This window comes from Bos indicus, chromosome 6 (genome assembly GCF_029378745.1).
Source record: "Bos indicus isolate NIAB-ARS_2022 breed Sahiwal x Tharparkar chromosome 6, NIAB-ARS_B.indTharparkar_mat_pri_1.0, whole genome shotgun sequence".
Lineage (NCBI taxonomy): Eukaryota > Metazoa > Chordata > Mammalia > Artiodactyla > Bovidae > Bos > Bos indicus.
This window is the reverse complement of record NC_091765.1, coordinates 17,940,613-17,960,241: the sequence shown is the minus strand read 5'-3', so window position 1 is coordinate 17,960,241 and position 19,629 is coordinate 17,940,613. Positions and strand designations below refer to the sequence as shown.

The 19,629-nt window shown below is 41.9% G+C and overlaps 1 protein-coding gene across 9 annotated transcripts in view; it reads right to left on the bottom strand.

The window, feature by feature from the left end:
• The window catches only part of LEF1 (lymphoid enhancer binding factor 1), a 117,013-nt gene that overhangs the window by 27,458 nt on the left and 69,926 nt on the right, over positions 1-19,629 (bottom strand). For 7 of the 9 annotated variants that reach the window (XR_011567082.1, XM_019962325.2, XM_019962326.2 and 4 more), the window contains 5 exons: positions 11,404-11,536; positions 5,300-5,390; positions 3,602-3,685; positions 1,411-1,533; positions 238-400 (listed from right to left, as the gene is read on the bottom strand). Coding sequence is in view for 8 of the 9 variants with exons in the window: in XM_019962325.2 (XP_019817884.1) it covers positions 238-400; positions 1,411-1,533; positions 3,602-3,685; positions 5,300-5,390; positions 11,404-11,536 (594 nt within the window). In the remaining variant the exon portion in view is untranslated. The remainder of the gene's footprint in view (positions 1-237; positions 401-1,410; positions 1,534-3,601; positions 3,686-5,299; positions 5,391-11,403; positions 11,537-19,629) is intronic. The other 2 variants (XM_019962327.2, XM_019962328.2) reach the window with 1 other exon arrangement.

Genomic DNA, 19,629 nt, shown 5'->3' with positions numbered 1-19,629 from the left:
GGAAAATAGTTATCATTTACAGGAAATGTTCCAAGTGCCAGATACAATCTCAGTTGTTGATACAATGCATCATATCATTCCTCCTAAAGGTTGTCATGCTCTCTCTGTTACTCCCTGAGTGACTGGTGACTATACAGATGATTCTATGACTACCTGATGTGTAAGTGCATTTGGGCAGCTGTTAATGAACCAGTTCCATGGTTACCATAAACATTTACATACCATCCCACTACTTACCCTTCTGCCTAGAATCTGGTTGATAGCTGCACTTTCCTTTAGAGTACACTCGGCTACGACATTCGCTCTCATTTCTTTCATGTATAACATAAAAGCATTCAGAGGCTTTTTAATGTGAGGTCTTTTTGGCTCCTGCTCCTTTCTCTGTTCATGCTGAGGCTTCCTAAAAGTTGGGAGTGGGGAAGGGGTTAGACGAATCAGGAAGAGATGGGAGGAGAGGAGCAGAGCATCCGCTTATTTCATGAGTCCACCTCAGGCTGGGACCACCCTCTGGGCTCTCTATAAGCCCCCAGGACACTGTCCACTTAAATGAGTGACTCATCTACTGCTGATACATAAGGATCCTTTGGTTTGCGAAAGCTTACCTATATGGGCTTGTGCAGATGCTGCATCTAGATTTTAGATGCTCCCTGGTCACCTTAGGAAAAGCTGAACATACAGTGCAGGAAGTCAGTCCTCCTCTAGAACTGGCATTCTTAACTTCGGTGGGTCAGCGCTCCTCTGAGAAGCTAATGAAACCTTAGACTCTCTCCCCCAGACAAATGCATGCTGGATTTGCCTGTACTTGCAGGGGTGTTATGGACAATGTTCACATGCTCCCTGCTACCACATCCTTCTGTTCCAGTACAAACTCTAGACTAAGAAATTCAATTAATTACTAATCTTTTGGGAGAATTCAGCTGTGCTGTAAGAGCCTGCAACAACCCTGGTCCGATAGGAAATCCTGGGTTTTGGTTTGCCCCCTTCCTTTCAATTCAGTGCTTCCAAAGCCCTGATGCAGATGCAGGGTGACTGTATTTCTAGAAGGAAATGCACTGAACCCCCCAAGCTACTTCACTCTCAGGCTCCCCAAGAGTGGGAACCCAATTAAAGCCTTGCACTAAATGGCTGAACAGCTCCATATCTTCAGTCTCTCCGCTCTGAAGATCTCTGCTCTTTAGTGAGTTTCCCTTCATCTTTTGAGATTCGTGCTCCTTTTCCATCTCAGAACCAAATCAGAGCACTGAGAATCAAGCTGCTCGGTGTCCTCAGGGGCAGAGCTTTCAAGGCGGAGCTACACTGACTTTCAGGATAACAGACAGGGGTACAATTCGGCAACAGCAAAGGAGAAACTGTGGGGTTTAAGTACTTGGTACCATAAGGTGTTCACAGGTGCAGAGAGAGGCGACTTACACGTGCATTAGGTCGCTGTCAGTGTGGGGGTGTTCCTGTTTGACCTGAGGCGTTACAATGGCTGGATGAGGGATGCCAGTTGTGTGGGGACCGGGAGGACCAGGAATCATATGATGAGAAAACCTGAAAGAAGGAAAGATGAGAAAACAAAATGTACTGCTGTAGCAAGAGCTGGTTGGAATTTTGAAACAACTCACTAACTGCTATTGGCTGAGAGTAAAAACACATCTTCACACACAGACATATTAACTATAAGAGCAGGCTGATGATTAATTTCTTTCCTTTCTGTATTCAGGTGGAAAATACTTATAATTACACACCACCTAACAGATTTTTTTTTTTTTTTTTTCAAGCTAATGGTGGAATCTGGCATTTTTCCTGGGAGGGCTCTAGGCAATAGGAGTTAAAAAAAAAAAAAAAGTGAGTCACTTTTCTTGCAAAGCAGTTTTCAGAGAAGAATTTCAGTAAGAATAATTATTGGAAATACAATATTTTATGAAGATTTAGCTTTTTAAGATGGTTTTAAAATCTAAAGACATCATATTTTAAAATCTCTGTCTACATCCGAGTGGACCTTCATATTAAGTCTTCTCCTGTTGGCTTTTTCCCTAACATCAGGAGAGAGCAACTGAGAAGACAAGGGACAGGAAGATTTGTTCAGTCTCTAATTTAATAAGGTTGCCATCAGCATCATTCCAAATAATTTTCTACACATAAAGAAGGTAGTGTCTGAGGGATCTAGCCTCATGGAAAATTGATAACAAAATTAAGGGGAAGAATTTAATTAAAGGGAAGGATACAGTTCTGCTTCAAGGTAAAAATGATACACAAGCTCAAATAAAGGCTTTTTCCCAGAGTATGCTTATAGAGCATTAAAAAAAAAATCTCAAAATATCCACCACCATCCAACACAAAGGAGGGAAACTGCCATGCAAGAAAAATAAAACAAAGACAGTACTTTCAACAAGCTCTTTGATAAATTTGGATATGCTTTAGAAACTTCTGCTTTCAAACTGTTTTAAAGTAAACATGTAGTTCAACAAAAAACATTCTCAGGTCTTTATCACCGTCTGTACAGTTAATTCCTTCTTCTGGGAAGGAAAGAAGGGACTCTGCTTGGATATGTAATATTTCAGAAACAAATCTTTAAAAATTAAGGAGGCATGGGAAAAATACAAACATTCAATCAAATCATGATGCTTTGCAAAATGGACCATTTGCAAAAATATGTGATGTTGGTTATTTGCCTATGAGAAAATCCTATCATCACACAATTTTTTTTACAATGTTAAAATATATGTATAAAATATATTTTGGAGGAAGGATATTAATTTCATTCCCTCTCAACCAGTTAGGTGTACAATTTACTGCATAAAATGATTTTTGAAAAAGCTGAAATTCACCACAGAAAACTGCAAATTTCATACATAGGTAAAAAAGTTAAGATTCACAACCAGTTACTAACCCAACAGTTTGACTTCCAGCATGTTAATGCTAGCTCCCTTGAAAAAGCCACATTGAACACACAGATGATACACCACAAATGTGTGTACATCAAGCACAGGGCACAAAAGCTGTCCTTTCCCGAGGCAAAAGCGTTACACAGAGCGGTGTGGCACAGCAGAGCTCGCGGACCTTCACACCACTACGTCCACACGGGGCCTGATTCACACACGAGGACACACAGCCCAGACGGCCTGACAGCCCGGAGGCCCCGTTCCTTCTCTTCTCACGGCCCCGGGCCAGGAAGGCTCTAGACTATCTGGGCCTTTTCAGACACCGTCACATGAAACTGAGACACCCTTCCCCACAGAAAAAAAAAAAAAAAAGCCAGTCTGAATTCTCCCGCTGACCCACCCCCAGCATGTTTGGAACTGAACAAGCTCTTCCTAGGATGTCCCCTCTGGGGACGTTTCTCCTCCCGCCGTCGGGGGGCGGTGCAGTCTTTAGGAGGTACGGTCTCCAGCGGGGCTGGGTCCGTCTGCCTGACGGGTGTGGCTGGTGCTGTGGGGCGTGGAGTCTGGCTCCTACCGGGCCTCCCCAGGACGCCTAGTGTGGGAGCCAGGCACCCTGCGCAGACAGACGCGGGCTGAGCTGTGCACCCGCTGGGCCGAGAGGCAAGCAGAGGCGCACGAGACGCAAGCGCGCAAGAGCAGCCTGTCCTGGCGCGCCCGGTTCCACCTCCACCTACCTGGACATGGAAGTGTCGACTGACAGTGAGGATGGGTAGGGCTGCCTGAAGCCTCCCGTGATGGGATACACAGGCTGACCTTGCCTGAGGTCACAGAAGAGAGGAACCCATCAATGACAAAACACGAGTTACCAACCAGCAACCAGAGTTTGATGAAGGGAGGCCCTCAACCAGAATCTGGGGCGTGTTATGAAGGGGGTACTGCTTCAGTCACCCAACGGCCTCCCTCCCTCACCCTCCGCCCACCCAAAGCATCACTAGTGCCTTGAAGGAACTCTCCCACTGCAGTCCATGGATGACTCGCTTCCTGCCCCTGCCCCTCTCCAGCCCCACTGATGCTTTGAACAAAGTAGGTGTGTAAACAGCTCTTACTGAATATAACAGAAGCTGAGAATGGTGAACTATTCTTTTTAGGATAATGGATTCTTTATCAGAATCTTTGAGAACTTCAGGGAAGGGAAGAAAGGAGGAAATAAAAGTTTATATAAAAATGAACACATTTTTGAAAACCCTGCACCCCACCTCCCACCCTTACACCCATGCTGCAGGCAAGAAATAAAAGATCAATTCATTGGAGTTATTTTCTCTCTGCTCTGAGAATTCCATCTCTCCCTCTGTTTTTCCTACATGTCACATTTTTCATTTACACAGTCTTTATTTCCAGATGCCACTGATGGAACTCAGCCCAGGATTATTGCCCTTAAGTAGCTAAGTTCAGACAGAATAATTGATGTAGGTTTGGAAGTGTTTGCATAATCAATTAAATTCAAACAGAGTTATTGACTGCGAGAGTTAATGCTAAAGAGAAGAGAGAAAGCTGGAATATCCATGACAGGATAAGCCCTCCTTATGAAGAAGAGATAATGTCAGGATGTGAGGGAGGGAGACTGGGGCTTTCTCCAGGGGTCTGTAAGGACACAGAGTCAGGAAGGAAAGGAGAGAAAATGTTTGCTGAAGGTGCAGCCCTTTGTCCATGGAGTGAGCAGTGGGGCGAGAGGAATGGGAGTGAGGGCAGGGAAAGCTATGTGCTAACTAACAATAAAATGATAAAAATAGGCTCCACTGTATGAAGTGATTGTTTCTTCCCTAAATACATTTCTTTTTCTTTACCTTTATAATTATAAAAAACCTGAAAACAGTGGTATGGATCTTTCAGAAACAACAAAATAGGGAACATTTGGATTCTGAAAGGATAAAGTCCATTTGTCTGTTTTTCACTCCTCTGAACTCAAACTGGTGCTTACTTTATTAAAGTTCACAAGATGCTTTTGCATTTGTACAGTTATTTGCCATTTACGTCACCTGCCCATTTATAAGCAAAGATCGATATTCAATATATCTAAGGTTGTGCTTCAAAAATATAAGTTGTTCATAAAGAACTAGAAAAGAAAGACCACAGTGAACACTTTGTACAGGCATAGTAAATGCCCAGAGCCACAAACTGAATCCATAAAACTATAAGCTTCAAAGCGAATGCTACACAGTCATTTTCTATACATATTAGCAAATGGACTCAGTCCATTTCAAAGTCTGTATGTCTTTTAATCTTTTAAATTGAAATGAAATAAAGTTAGCACCTCATGTGTTGAAGTTTCTTCAACTCCACAAGTGTTATTATTCATAAAGCTAATTTCCATAAACGGGGAGTAGAAGATGTATGTTCAGACGCCTGGCTGCAGGTTGCAAGAAGGATCTTACCAGCCAAGAGGTGGGGTAATCTGTCCAACACCACCCGGAGACAGGGGATAAAACGTAGGGATCTCGGGAGCTGGAGGATGTCTGGACATGCCTATTAAAAAGAACAATGGAGAGGAAGATTCACAGGACATTCGATTTCTGAGAGAAATAGAAAGGCAAGAAAATGCATTATGTCATTAGAACTTAAGGTGGAGAATGAGACAATATTTATTTTTGTGATTTAACAGAAGTCAGTTTGTTATCTTTACTCAAGATTTCAGCATCTGAGAAAACACGTCTGAAGGTGGTACCTCTTGAGGGGCTCCTAAAACAGTAAATATACTGTGAGTAAAACAGCATCAAAACGAGACTGTAAAACTACTTAAGCTTGCGCTCATCATTTCACACTGGTCAGGAAAATGGTAGACAACTGTTTTTGTGTAGAATGACAGCACTTCATAAGCAGAAGGCCTGCCATGGTGTTCAAGGATTAGGTAAATCGCTCGTTTCAGATCTTCACTGGCTCCCTTATGGGCACATAGATTTGGGAAATGTGATACCTCAGAGGATCAAAGATTAATTGGAAATAATCTGCAGCCCCATAATGGTCGCACGTGATATGATTCATCTGATCTCTGGCACTGCAGCTCCAACCGGGGCTCTTCACTGGGTTGAGTCCCCTGGGCTCTGAGGTCAGGCCGGTCTGGATCAGCTGTACTCCACAGACAACGAGTGTGCCACACTGTTTCTCAAGCTCACACTCCCTGGAGCACACTACCCTGCTGCTGTGAAACCACCCAGAGAACACGCCTAATCCTAGTCCCATTTGACATCTCTGTCTACATCTTACCTTGAGTACTGGAAAGAAGGGGTACGGTGAATACGTAAAAAAGCAAAACAAAACGTTATGTTCATATCTGGGGGAAAGTGATTCTGAACAGAAGACAGCCACAGGAGTTTCTTTACACAGTTAATCTGGCTTTAAAAGAGCATTATCCTGTATAAACATATATCCCCAGGTTTAACAACCCGAATATACATTCAGTGGCTATAATTATATTGCCTCATATGCAAAATCAGGTGAGTATACAGATGTTCTTTATGTATTCTGCTTTTCTACTATTCAAAATGTCTGTGAATTTCAATTGGATATTAAAAGATATTGAAGGCCTTGAGCATATGGGAATGGGTTAAGAAGTGTTGTCTTCAAAGTTGATGTTAATTTGACTTTGAAGTTAGGACAAACTATTCTTTAACTCTTAGAAGAAGTAGCTAGGAAGGAGAAAGGTCTTTAATCTCTTTTGACGGAGTTTACATGAGATCATCTCAGGTTTTGCTGTTTTTAAAAGGAGTCTAAAATCTTTTTTCATCTCTTATCACTTTCAAATTTAATGAGTATTTTTTTTAATTCCTTTATATCATCAATGCACCAAAAGCATTGCATACAATAGGACCTAAGGCAGTTCTGTGGATCTACTCTCTCTCACTGAAGCAGAGCCCCTGGCAACTGTTTTTATGGAAGCTGGGAGTTCACTTTAGCAGAGTTACCATAAACTCCCTTTATAAAAAAGCTGTCAATACTGCTTCTTTTGATCACAAGAGGAGCCCTTGGGATTTGTTTTAACTTGGGCCTGGGGAGGCAGGGGCACCAGGGGGCACATAGCAGAATCATAGGGCAGTCTCTCCAACTTGCTGCCTCCCTCATCTCCAGATTCTCCACAGCTCTCGTTCTGCAGGGGGGTTGTTCAGTCTTGAAAAGAAAAACCTGACCAACACAGAAGAACATTGGGAACTTTGTGGAAACTTGAACTTGGAAATCGTAATTAGAGGCTGAACTGTGTGAATGGTCTACTTTAACCCCTTTGTTAGGGAGATGAAGTGACTGTTTAGGTGCCTAAAAAATATGACTTGTCCTGGGATCTTATCTCTGGGATGCAGAGAAACAAACTGCTTTCAGTCACATGTCTCTGAGCAGAGGAGCTTGAAACATGCTCTCCACACTATCTGTGTTTTTAAGCACACTGACAACAGTGCATTTGTGATCTGGTGTAGGAATAACTTGACAGAACAAAAAACACAATTTTTTTTCGTATTTGGATTTGATTTTACTGCTTAAAAACAAACAAGGGAACTGCCATTTACTTAGCACCTGCTACATGCTAGTTCCTATGCTGGGTATTTAATTTGACTGTTTCTATTAAAATGCTACTCATATTTCAGATAACTTTCTCTCATGAACTATTCTCTCTTACTGCTGTGAGAAGTCTTTCTTCTTAGAATCTACAACATTTTATTTGTACTTTTAACATGGTACTTAAGATGTTCTTCATTATGTTTTATGGTGAGTTTGTGCAAATGATTTCCTGTATGAGCTTATACACTGCTGGGAAAAAAAAGAACATTTTTTCCCTTATCTGTGTATCAAACCATGGCTGTCTCCCAGAGGAGGCTCTGAATACAATTCTGAGTGACTAAACAAACGAACAAGTGAAACAAAAGGACACATTACCCACGCCGGGTCAGTACTATAAGCCATTTGCACGCACACACACGGTATGGCTTAGGTCATTACACGAGCAGAAGAAAGTGGATCTGTGTTTTCTAAATAGCTCACTGTTGTCTTAAGATCCCGTTTCCAAAGATTCCTAAAAGTGTGTGCCTCTCTACCAACTCCTGTGCCACACAGCATTTATTTAACGAGTATTTATTGAGCACTTATTATATGGGATCCCCTGGTGGCTCAGATGGTAAAGAATCTGCCTGCAATGGGGGAAACCTGGGTTGGGAAGGTCCCCTGGAGGAGGGCATGGCAACCCATTTCAGTATTCTTACCTGGAGAATCCCCATAGACAGAGGAGTCTGGAGAGCTATGGTCCATGGGGTCACAAAGAGATGGAAACCACTGAGTGATTAAGCACGGCATATATGCTGGAGGCTATATGCAATACATCCTTAAATTTTTTTAACTTTTATAAATACAGCTAAAATGATTCTGCTGTCAGACTGCATGGATACAGTAGTTCTGCCACTCACTAACTGTATGTTCTTGAGGAAGTTGTTTAATTATTATTCTGCAGAATCAGAATAAAAACGAAATAGAGGTTGTTCTGAGAAGTACATGCATTCATATATAATAAAGAAAAGTGCCTGGTAAGTGCTGTGTTGCATGTTTGCTGTTATTTACAAGGGCACAAATACATAAACAGGTACATAAACCCAGTATTTCCTAAAAGCTCTTCCTCTTAACATTTTTATCAGACACAATGAGAGGAACAAAATGATGGATATTAGCTTCCTTTCTTCTTCTTACACCTACACCTGCACCCACCACCCTACCCTAACACACGTGCGTAAAAACTAGTGTGATTCCTAACAGGAAATTAACCTAAAGCTATTTTCTTAAAAATAAGAATGTGTTCTGCTGACAAACTGTTTGTATTTATTGAATAAGCCCAACTAGAGTTAGAGTATGAACATGAGTTTCTTTTTTTTTTATTTCAGGGGATAAAGCTAACCAGCCTCCCAGGAACTTTGAAATCAGCAGCTTAGTACCACCATGCTGTAACCAGCTGTACATGATAGAACCAAAAGGCAGGCAGGGGAGAGAAGAGTAAAGCCGAGAGACCCAGTAAGTGTTAGACTTTTCTCCTTCATACTTATTTTTTGGTGATGATTGTACCCAAGTGGAATGATACAAACTCAAGATCATGTAAATTGATTCTTAAACCAAGGTTTTATATCCCCCTACCTACACAGTGATGGGATACATTAAGTCTATGACAAAAAAGTAATTAAAAACAGGATTTTTATATTACAACAAAAGCAAACAGTATCATAGAGTAGAATGCAAAAATCACAGATTTTTAGCACAAAATATTTCAAAGAAATTGCAAGCAGTTTCTGGTCATGCCCCCAGTCCCTTCTCTAGTTCTGAAAAGTTTGTTTAAAAGAAAAGGTTTGAGGAGTAATGATAAATTACAATTATTAAGGTAAAACAAGGTAGGGTAGCAGTACGATATGGAAACAGAAGAGAAAATACAATTGTAATTGGTAGCCAGTTAGAAAAATTTCTGTTTTAAAAACTAAACTCTCCTAGAATTTGTGAGAGAAAAACTACTGAACTATCGTGTGTTACTCTTTTAAAATTTTTTATAATGTTATTCTTTTAAGTAAGTTCATTTCAAAGTGCTCTGAACGGGGACTGGGATAAGGTAAATACTATGTAATTGTTATGTAAAGAAATAGTTTAAAACTAAATAAAATATACTCTTGGATTCTTTTTGATAATAGCTTGTCTGGGGCTTTTACACCTATCTTTAACTGTCATCCGCATCTTTATGGTCCCCAGACATGCATCTCTAGCTTAGGCCCTGCGCTGGGACTGTGACCTGCACATTTCCCTTCAGACATCCCAAAGGGACCTCAAACTTGCCACACCCAAGGTCACATTCTCGAGCTTTCCTCTCAAACTCAGCTTTCTTCCTAAGACACTTGTCTTAAGTTTCCTTTCTCACTACATATTCACAGATCTGCCTCTGTTGTTTCTGATTATTTGGAGGTCCTTTACAAAAGGAAGTATGGGAGAGAAAGGGCTGGAAATGAGAATAAAACAGAGACAAACCCAGAAACATCCACCACAATGATTCTTGCCTTCTCTAAGAAGATCTACTGGGGCTGCAAGCAAGCAAAGTCCTACTAAATTGTCAAAGAGTCATCTTTTTAATAAAGGTGGGAAATGAAGATGATATATATTTAACCTAAAAGTGTTCAGAGAGGTGAGAAAAACACTCAACCTCTGAACTTCACTGTTATTTTAACACATTTACTAAATACTGTTGTTCACGATCCATCAAAGATAGGGCTGGACAAAAGGGAGAAGTGCTGGAGAAGGCATGTTTGACCCCTTTACCCTTTACATTCTCTGCCTTCACATGGTTTTACAGGATCTTTCATTTTGAACACCTCAAGATTCTGCTGAGGTCCAAGTATGTATGTGCATGAAGAGAGCAAGGGCTCCCCTGTGAACACACTGCCCCTCTCTCAAGGTCTTCCTGAGGATGCTGGGACCAGGAGGCTGCGAGAACCTGTGCTTTGTGTCCGTCCGACAACCAAACCAACCCTCACGCCTCAGGTTACAAACAGGCATTTTGATTTTTGAGACTTCTTATGATGTATGTTTCTCTGTAAACGATACAGAAGCAGAACTTGGTAACAGTGTAGAGAAGCAAAATAAGGTTCATGTTGCTTTGAATGCAGACCCACTCTAGTATTTCTGCCTGGAAAATCCTATGGACAGAGGGGTCTGGTGGGCTATAGTCCATGGTGTAACGAAGAGTTGGACACAGCTGAGCGACCAACACTTAGTCTGTTTTGACTTTAGACAGAAATGGTTTTGCACTTTATGTGTGTGTGTGTTAAGTCGTTTCAGCCGTGTCCGACTCTTTGTGACCCTATGGACTGTAGCCGCCAGGCTCCTCTGTCCATGGGATTCTCCAGGCAAGAATACTGGAGTGGGTTGCCATGCCCTCCTCCAGGGGATCTTCCTGACCCAGGGATCAAACCTGTGTCTCTTAGGTCTCCTGCATTGGCGGGTGGATTCTTTACCACGAGCGCCACCTGGGAAACCCTTTGTACTTTAAATATAATTTTTGTTGAGAAACAACCAAAAGAAAAGAAAACACAACAGGGATATTACTGAAACCAAAGGAAATCACAAGCCTCAAAAATATAACATTTGAAGAAAAACACCTCCTACTTGGTCCCTTTTCTAACTTTTTTTTCAGTACTATCATCAACACGTAGTACATGCTGAAATAAATGAATATGCCAGGGGGCGCTGAGGACTGAATTTGTAATGTATTTTCACAACATATCGGTTTATATTGTGATCATAGATCTTCAGAGCTGTCACGGTGAAAATGACCCTTCACTATTTTTTTTTAATCCCGAAAAAGAAAAGGCCAACAACAAATTCTTGTATGCTTATTTAAAAATTGCTATCAAATACATTACTCTTATCTCCTACACATGTGTTACGACATGAGCAGAGGCACCGGTGAGCTCACTCAGACTGGTGAGACGAGGCTCTTCCTTCTCCAAAGAGGCCTGGGCAGCAAGGCTCTCACCTTGTTTGGAGTTGACATCTGATGGGATGTGTGACGGGTGTGATCCTGGAGAAAAGTGCTCGTCGCTGTACGTGATGAGAGGGGTGAGAGGATGGACCGCGTGGGATGGCTGCACCACGGGCACTTTATTTGACTGCAAAGTAACCACAAGGACAACAGTTAAGACAGACTCCCAGCTCCTGTCTCCTCTCTCCTCAAAAGTCAACCAAGAATTATCTCCAGACCTAAACAACTGAAATCATCTGCTCTACCCACTTAAGATTTTCAGGATTTTCTCATGTTAAATACGCCTTGAGTACATGAATATCCCACCAAGAAAACGATCAGTTATTTAACCAAGACCCCTTTGGAGATTTAGATTGGTCACTATTATTCCATGACATCAATTTTCTATACATACATATTTACACCCCTTTTGGATTATCTCCTTAGCTTAAAGTCAACAAACAGTTTCTGGAGCAAAAGTTATGAATGTTTTAGTAACTCTATTCATTACATATGTTTGGCATAAAATGGGCATTCAATAAACATTATGACTAGATAAATGAATAAATATTCCAACTTGAAAGGCAACTTTTTAAACAACCTCGTATATATAAATTTGCTGTAATGACATCATCTTAGTTTATAAAATTCATAATCCTAGAGTTGTAGAGTAGTAAATCTGGCTCAGCTAGTGAAGAACCCGCCTGCCAATGCAGGAGATACAAGAGATGTGGGTTCGATCCCTGGGTCGAGAAGATCCCCTAGAGGAGGAAATGGTAACCAGCCCCAGTATTCTTGCCTGAAGAATCCCACAGACAGAGGAGTCTGGCGGGTCCATGGGGTTGCAAAGAGTTGGACACGACTGAGCATGCGCACACAAACAGAATTGTACATCCTTAAGAACCAAATTATACCATTTTTTCATGTTCTATAGTTTCGCCAATCAAACATGACCATCATTTATTATGCCTTAGAGCTGCTTAGCTCATCTTCAGTTCCTCTAGGTTCCAAAAGTATTAACAGATAAAACGGAGTTTCTAATCTTGGGTTTAACTGCATAATGTGAAGTATAGCTTACAAGAACACTTCAAATTGTTGACATTTATATTTAACATATTTATGTCTCTTATTTGTTTAAAAATAAATTATACTATTTAATTTGAAATTCTAAGACTACATAATAGCAACACTTATTAAAGGCTCAGGTTATTCATTTGGAATTCAATTTGAAATCTGGAATTCTGTTGTTTGGTTAAAGCTGAATCTCCCATGCATACTGCCCCCTTAATAAAGTGCTTACTAAGCAAATCAGTAATACAAACAAGACTCAGGCAGTTTAACCTAATTAGAGGACTGTTTTAAAAGAAACTACCCCCCACACACAATTCAATACAATTATATGCACAATATGTTTCTGATTTTAAACTCATCTCCTAATTTAGGCTGTCTCAGAAAAATATCTATTTAGAAATATAATAAGTAACTCATGAATTTAAAAGGAACTCTAATGAATTCTAAATATTCTCTAAATCACTAGTTCAAACATGCCTTCACCATGCTAGTTTAAATAGGCTGTTACTATTCTACAGACTAAAATACATGTGAAATCACTTTCTCCAGAAAAGAATATATTATTAACATCTTTTGTGTAAGTCCCTGAAAAATGCACAGGGACATAGTGCATAGTGCGTAGGGACAAATCTGAATGGCTGAGAACCCATGACACACCTGTGTGTGATGGCTGCACCCACTCCATACACTGATTCTGTCACTTTTTGTTGTTGTTGTTGTTTTACAAATTAGGTATAAGAAGTACGTGGTTCCAACAGAAAGAACCATCCTCAGGAAAATCAGGAGTAATTATCCTAGTAACTCTTAATTCTCTCTATGGTTAGTAATTCTTTACACCCTATCATTACAACCTCCACCCAAAGAAACTTATGAACTAAAAAAAAGCGAGGGGGGGAAAATCACACTTTTTTAGACAATGATATGCTCTCCTTGCTAGATTTCCCCCTATTTTATAATTACCAGCTCCCCTCTAACAGCAGAGCTCGCACAGCTCCTATAGCCCTTGGCGTTTATTAAGTAGAGCACCATTATCAAAGCCACACGCCTTTCTCTACACACCTCTGCACAGACATCTATGCATATAAATGTGTAAAAGGTTAAAAAAAAAAGTTTCCATGCTTTTCAAGTGTTAATGATACAGGGTGCCAAGTACACAGAATGAGCTTCTCAAATATAAGGAATTTAGAGTGCTAGAGGAAGTGAGGGGTGGGTGGGTGTAAGGATGTTATTATTATAAACCCCTTTAAATATGGAAGCAAAAATCTCAACACTCAAATGCTAAAATGAATGCATTTCAACTCTACTTGAGAATAACTGTTTCGAGTTCCCTTTCAGAAGTCTCATAAGAAGCATAATTTAAATGATCTACAAAGATATTTTCTTAGGGTAGTTAAAAGGAGTAAAGCATTACAGAAATCTTCTGCAAATATATATATATATATTATACACACACGCACATTTTACGTGCCTTTCTTATTTTCAGAGCACCACCTTAAGGAACTTGCATTAGCAGGCAGCATCTTCTTAATGTCTGACCTATCCCTCCAGTCATATAGCTCAGAATCTGGTGCCATGAATTTTTGCTAAATTATGCTATCCTTGCTCTCCTCTTAATTTTACGGTTTTCAACACAGATTTGCTTTCCTGTGGGAAGGAGATAAGAAGCTGAGGATTTTAATTTAAGCTCTGGCCTTGTCTTATACTTTGCAAGATGGATAGCGAAAGCAGTACTAGTAGGTGTGTTAAAGCCAACAAGGATTATGTCCATTTTTGTGGCCAAATAATAAAAGCAATATGAAATCTCAATAATATGAGCGAGCACAATTCTAAGGTTTAGAGTCTGCCTCCTGCTGACCACCTCCGCTGTGTATATAAAAGGATCCAACCGACACCACAGACGCTCGGCACAGCACCTTTCCAGTCAAGTGTCCTCAGCCCTGAACTGTGGGCTTCCTCTGACGTCAGGAGTTACTGTCCCTTGATACTACCTGCTCACACAAGGTGAGAACCTGGGCACCGCTACTTTGTGCAAGTTTTAAGACAGAAAATATAACCATTGATTCCCCATCTGCCCTTGGGTTTTTTTTTTTTTTTAACTTTTAAATTTTATATTGGAGCATAGTTGATGAGTAATGTCTCAGTTTCAGGTGTACAGCAAAGTGATTCAGTTACACATATACATGTATCTGTTCTTTTACAAATTCTTTTCCCATTTAGGTCATTACATAATACTGAGCAGAGTTCCCTGTGCTATACAGTAGGTCCTTGTTGATTATGCATTTTAAATACAGCAGTGTACACATGCCAATCCCAAACTCCCTATATAACCATTCTTAATTCTAGCCTTTGAATCTTCAAATAACAATGTGCTGTATACTGGGGAGGAGAGTAAGTGAGGAAAGAAAGAATAATTGACCGCTCAGTTTCTACAGACAAATTTATGAAACTATATTATAATGCCTGGTTACAGGTGTCTATGTGGGCATACGCGTATATTCGTTAACACCTAAAATGTGCCAGATGAGATCTGGTGCCACTGTCCTTGTACACGGCAGCATCCTTTCTAGGTGCCTCAAAATGGGGATGCAGGTGTTGGAGACACAAAAGAAGTATGTAAAAAACAGAACAAAAAACCCAAAGCAAAATCTAAAAAGACTGCATCAAGCACTACGAAGAAGAACCAGGTGATAAGAATAGGGAGTGTGTATCTGTATCCCTTTGTATCATATTAAAGCTGAAAGAAATCACAAGTTCATTTGGGCCAAGATTTTTATTTGCCAAGACAGGAAGCTGAGAATCAGAGGTCAACAGGGATGGGTATTCACGTCGTGGCTACTGTCAGCACTTAAAATAAGACGGCTCTGCTCGCTGCACAACTCCAGGAATACAGGGTCACTGCGAAGACAGCAGGAACAGAAACCCCTACTGCACTCAGTACCACGAGACCAAGCAGGAGGGAAACTCCATCTTTTTTGGCTGGTACTCTGCTGGGTCCTGCACAGCCGGAACAGCACCAATGGACCCCAGTGTTCTGGATCCTTCCCCACCCTGCCCTGTGCTTTTCCCAGCACACGTCTCCCTGTATGGGGGGCGCGGATTCTTTTTCATTCAAAGGGACAATCAGGTAAGTCTTAGCTTCCAGAGAACCACCAGATAGTCCCAACAAGTGTTCCTTCCTCGATCATCTCGGGAAAACAGAATGCACAATTACTCCACCTGTACAAGATACCTGGCAGCCTCAAGTTGTCCCAAATCCTCCATGCCTGCTCAGAGAGGGGTTCAGTACCTTGTCTAAGCTCACATAGCAGCATATGGCCAAGTCAGGCCACAGACTTTCATCTACTGATTCCAGCTACACATCCCCAGCAGGGAGCAAAGGTAAAAGATGGAATGAGCAGGTACTGGAAGCAAGGGCGGGGTGGTGGGTACAAAATATCAAGGATGGATTTGAGAAGACAACTCTCCTGTCTATAGTCAGCACCCACACAGGAGGAAGCCCACAGTACTTTCCCAAACTGGAAAACCTACCATCAGACCACCCTACCCATGTAGCACACAATAATTACAGCAAATCACACTTAGCCAAGTACAGTACTTTATAGACGCCATTATCTGCCTCTTCCGGAGGAGGAAAATGAAGTACAGAGAAGGTAAGTAACTTTCCCAGAGGCCCAGAGCCGGCCAGTGGCAAAGCCAGGTTCAGATGCAGGACGCCTGGCTCTAGAGACCATGTTCATTACCAGTACACCACGTGGCCTCCCTCAAGTGCCCAGTTCATAAAATCTTGGATGCAGAGTGGACCACAGCTGACAGTACATGACATCCGTGAAATGAGCGTGTGGTCTCCGTCCCCGGCACAGGAATCACGTCAGACAAAGAGGCACCTCAGCCGGAGCGGTCAGAGCTGCACCCGCTCAACAGCCACCTTTCTGTCCGGGGTTGGAAAACACTCCGAGAAAGCCAGCTTGGTTGCCACCCAGGCTGGTCCCTGCAGGTAAAGACGGCTCTGACATCATAGCCAATAAAACCCACACCTCCTGTGGACACCAAGTGGGTGCCACTTAGGGACCCTGAGAGCCACCCCCACAGCAGCATTCCCAGAAATGACCCACTCGCAGCTGGCAGTAACTCGGGCTGTCGTACCTGCTGGCAGCCTCTGAGGATGCGGTTCTGGGAAGGACTAAAAAATGGTTCAGCTTCCTCCTGGCTCAGGCCATGGGCCTGCTGGTAAGTGGAGGGATTCGGGGAGAAACCTGCTGGCCAGGGAGCAGTCCCCATTTTTCATGTAACCAGATTTCCACTAAACTCACCATGCAGGAACAGGATGTGTGTGGGGGTCTTGAGTTCCATTTCAATTGGCTGTACGTTTGATCAACTGAAGCCAGGGGAATTTTAACACTCCACCAACTTATTATGATGAGGAATTTCACCTGGCCTGAATTGTTACGGTGGCACTTTACTTTGTATTAAACTCTGCAGAAGTCTGGTGTTTGTGAAATAGTAGCCAAATTATTTCGTATCGTGCTTTCCCTTCCCTGTCTGAGAAATCTGAGCTTCTCAAGCCTTCTCACAAAGAACAGATTTAATATACCCCAAAAGGATACAATAATTTTTGTGTTAATGAGAACTCTAAAGTAACTTGGAAAACTTTCCTAAGCTCCACCACAGTAAACACCTGACTCAGATCTGATGTGACTGTCACATCTAAGACCATGACTGGTTGTGATGCAGCCGTTCCCCGCCCCTGCACCCCCCTCCCCCCTCCAGATAATGATGAGCTCCAGGACTTTGCAGACTTCCTGAGCAGGAACTGGAAAAACTCTTAACGTTCACAAAGGACAAATATTCCATGAGCCCAACTCTGGAGGCAAAGGAATGGTTTCTATTGGACATCTGGAATATTCTCCCAAAGAAATGAAGGAACACGTTGTAGGGAAAGGAATTAACGTGTACTGGACACCCAGGAAGCGCCTTCCTTATAGCCGTGCCTTTGCATCTGTGGCACTCACCCAGAGGTGGGCAGGTGCATTTATAGATGAGGAGGCAGAGTCCTTCTGGGCACAGCTACTTCATAATCAGAGGGGACAGAACTTGTGCTGGCACGGTCAGGCACTCATGTCCTGCTCGTCCCGCCCCACACTACTCACCACTCAGCCCCTCTCTCCACTGCTGCTCCAAACCACCCTGCCAGCTGAGTGTGGCCTGCCCTGGGCCCTACTGTGATGAAGAGTCTGGAAAGGACCATGGGCCACTTGGAGAAGGCTGATGTCACCAGCAGGACTCCAAGCAGAGCGCTGGAACCGCTGCTAAAATCAAACGGTGTGGAGGGCCCTCCATGTTCCCACTTCCCTATACGGTGACGATTTCCATATGTTTCCTCACTTAATCCAGAAGGTACCCCTAAGTCAGGTGTTGTGATTTATGTTTCACAGATAAGAAAACCAAGGTTCTGAGAGGGTAAGTAGTTCATACAAGATCACAGGATGTTAAGTAGCAGAGACAGGATTTGAACCCAAGTTGGTGACCCTGAAGTCCACAGCCTGTGTCCCAGTGCTGGCATCCTCTTGTTGCCAAGTGCATGCAGTGAGCAATAATACAGTTGAATATTCAAGTACACGGGAACTGGAGGCAGAGTTCAAATCCCAAACATTCAAATGCCACTCAGGCGCTATGCTTACTTAGGTACTTCATGTAGCTTTTCAGAATCTCAGTATTCCCACATGTAAAATGGGTGGAATCATACCTCACAAGATGAAGGTGAGGCTTACTGAACAATGCAAATTAAACACCTGTCAAGTCCCGGAATATATGTTCAACAAATATTTGCGGAATGGATAAAGGAAAGAGGAAGGGGGAAAGAGGGCCAAAAAATGAATACTCTGCTCCTCAAAATTCAAACCACTCATCTCTAATACACAGCACATTTTAGAATTTAGAACTGTGCTTTCTTTCATGTGAATCACCCCTCAAACTCTCCCTTCTGCAACTGGTTTAATACAAGATAACTGGATTCTTTTTTTGTTTTCTTGACAACTGGATTCTTATATCTGCTTTTACATTCAGATCTCCATTTTGATATGTTATCTTGACTGAAGTATAAGAAGAAAATCTGACCTCAAAGATACATTGTTGAAAGGGAAGGATTCTTTTAATAATTTCTTCAGATAACTGTGGATATTCTTCTTTGATACTAAACCAAAACTCAACAAGTGGTAGTTTCTCAAAAGCTAGTTGCAATGTAGAATCAAAAACCTTATCAATACACTTTTCCTACTCTTATATTAAAATTGATTGTTCTATCGAGTGCTTTGAATATATCCATGAATCATTTTGCATTGGGTATATGGAAAATAGTGTTCACTGAGTTGACATATTTTGTTATACAATATAAAAATCACATTCATTAATATCATCACTCATCAGAAAAGCTTGAAGGATTTGATTATCAAGCCTATGGGCTTCCCTCGTAGCTCAGTTGGCAAAGAACCTGCCTGCAATGCAGGAGACTGGGGTTCAATCCCTGGGTCGGGAAGATCCCCTGGAAAAGGAAACAGCAACCCACTCTAGTATTCTTGCCTGGAGAATCCCATGGACAGAGGAGCCTGGCGGGCTACAGTCCACGGGGTCGCAAGAGTCGGACAGGACTTAGTGACTAAATCACCACCACAAGGAGTGGCTACACGTTTTCTCATATTTTAATTTTTGCTTGAAAGCTCAAATTTTATCACTGGCAACAAATGCTATCAACTGTTTTCACTGAGGAGAGAGACTTACCTTGCTCGTTTGTGAGAAAGTATCTGCCAGGTGCCAGAGTCCAAAGAACCACAGTTTGTCTGCCAGTCATGCAGTCCAAGGGTCAAGATGTTTTTTTTTTTTTTACTGCTTCATCAAGGATATTACTAAATGACTCTGGCATTTTTTCCTCTAGGAGGGTGTTGTGACGTAGAATTCAATGACTATTAGTATCATTTGGTGCCAAAGCATCAATCGTTTTACCCACTGTTGCTCCCGGGCCATTGATGCAAGTGCCAACACAGGAGAAAAGACGAATGTGTTGCTGTTACCATGAGAGCAGTTCTGCCCTCGGGACCTCCTATCTCAAGGAGTCCTGGGGGCCACAGATCACACGTTGAGAACCGTGGCCTACGGTAAAGTAACAGTACAGAGAGA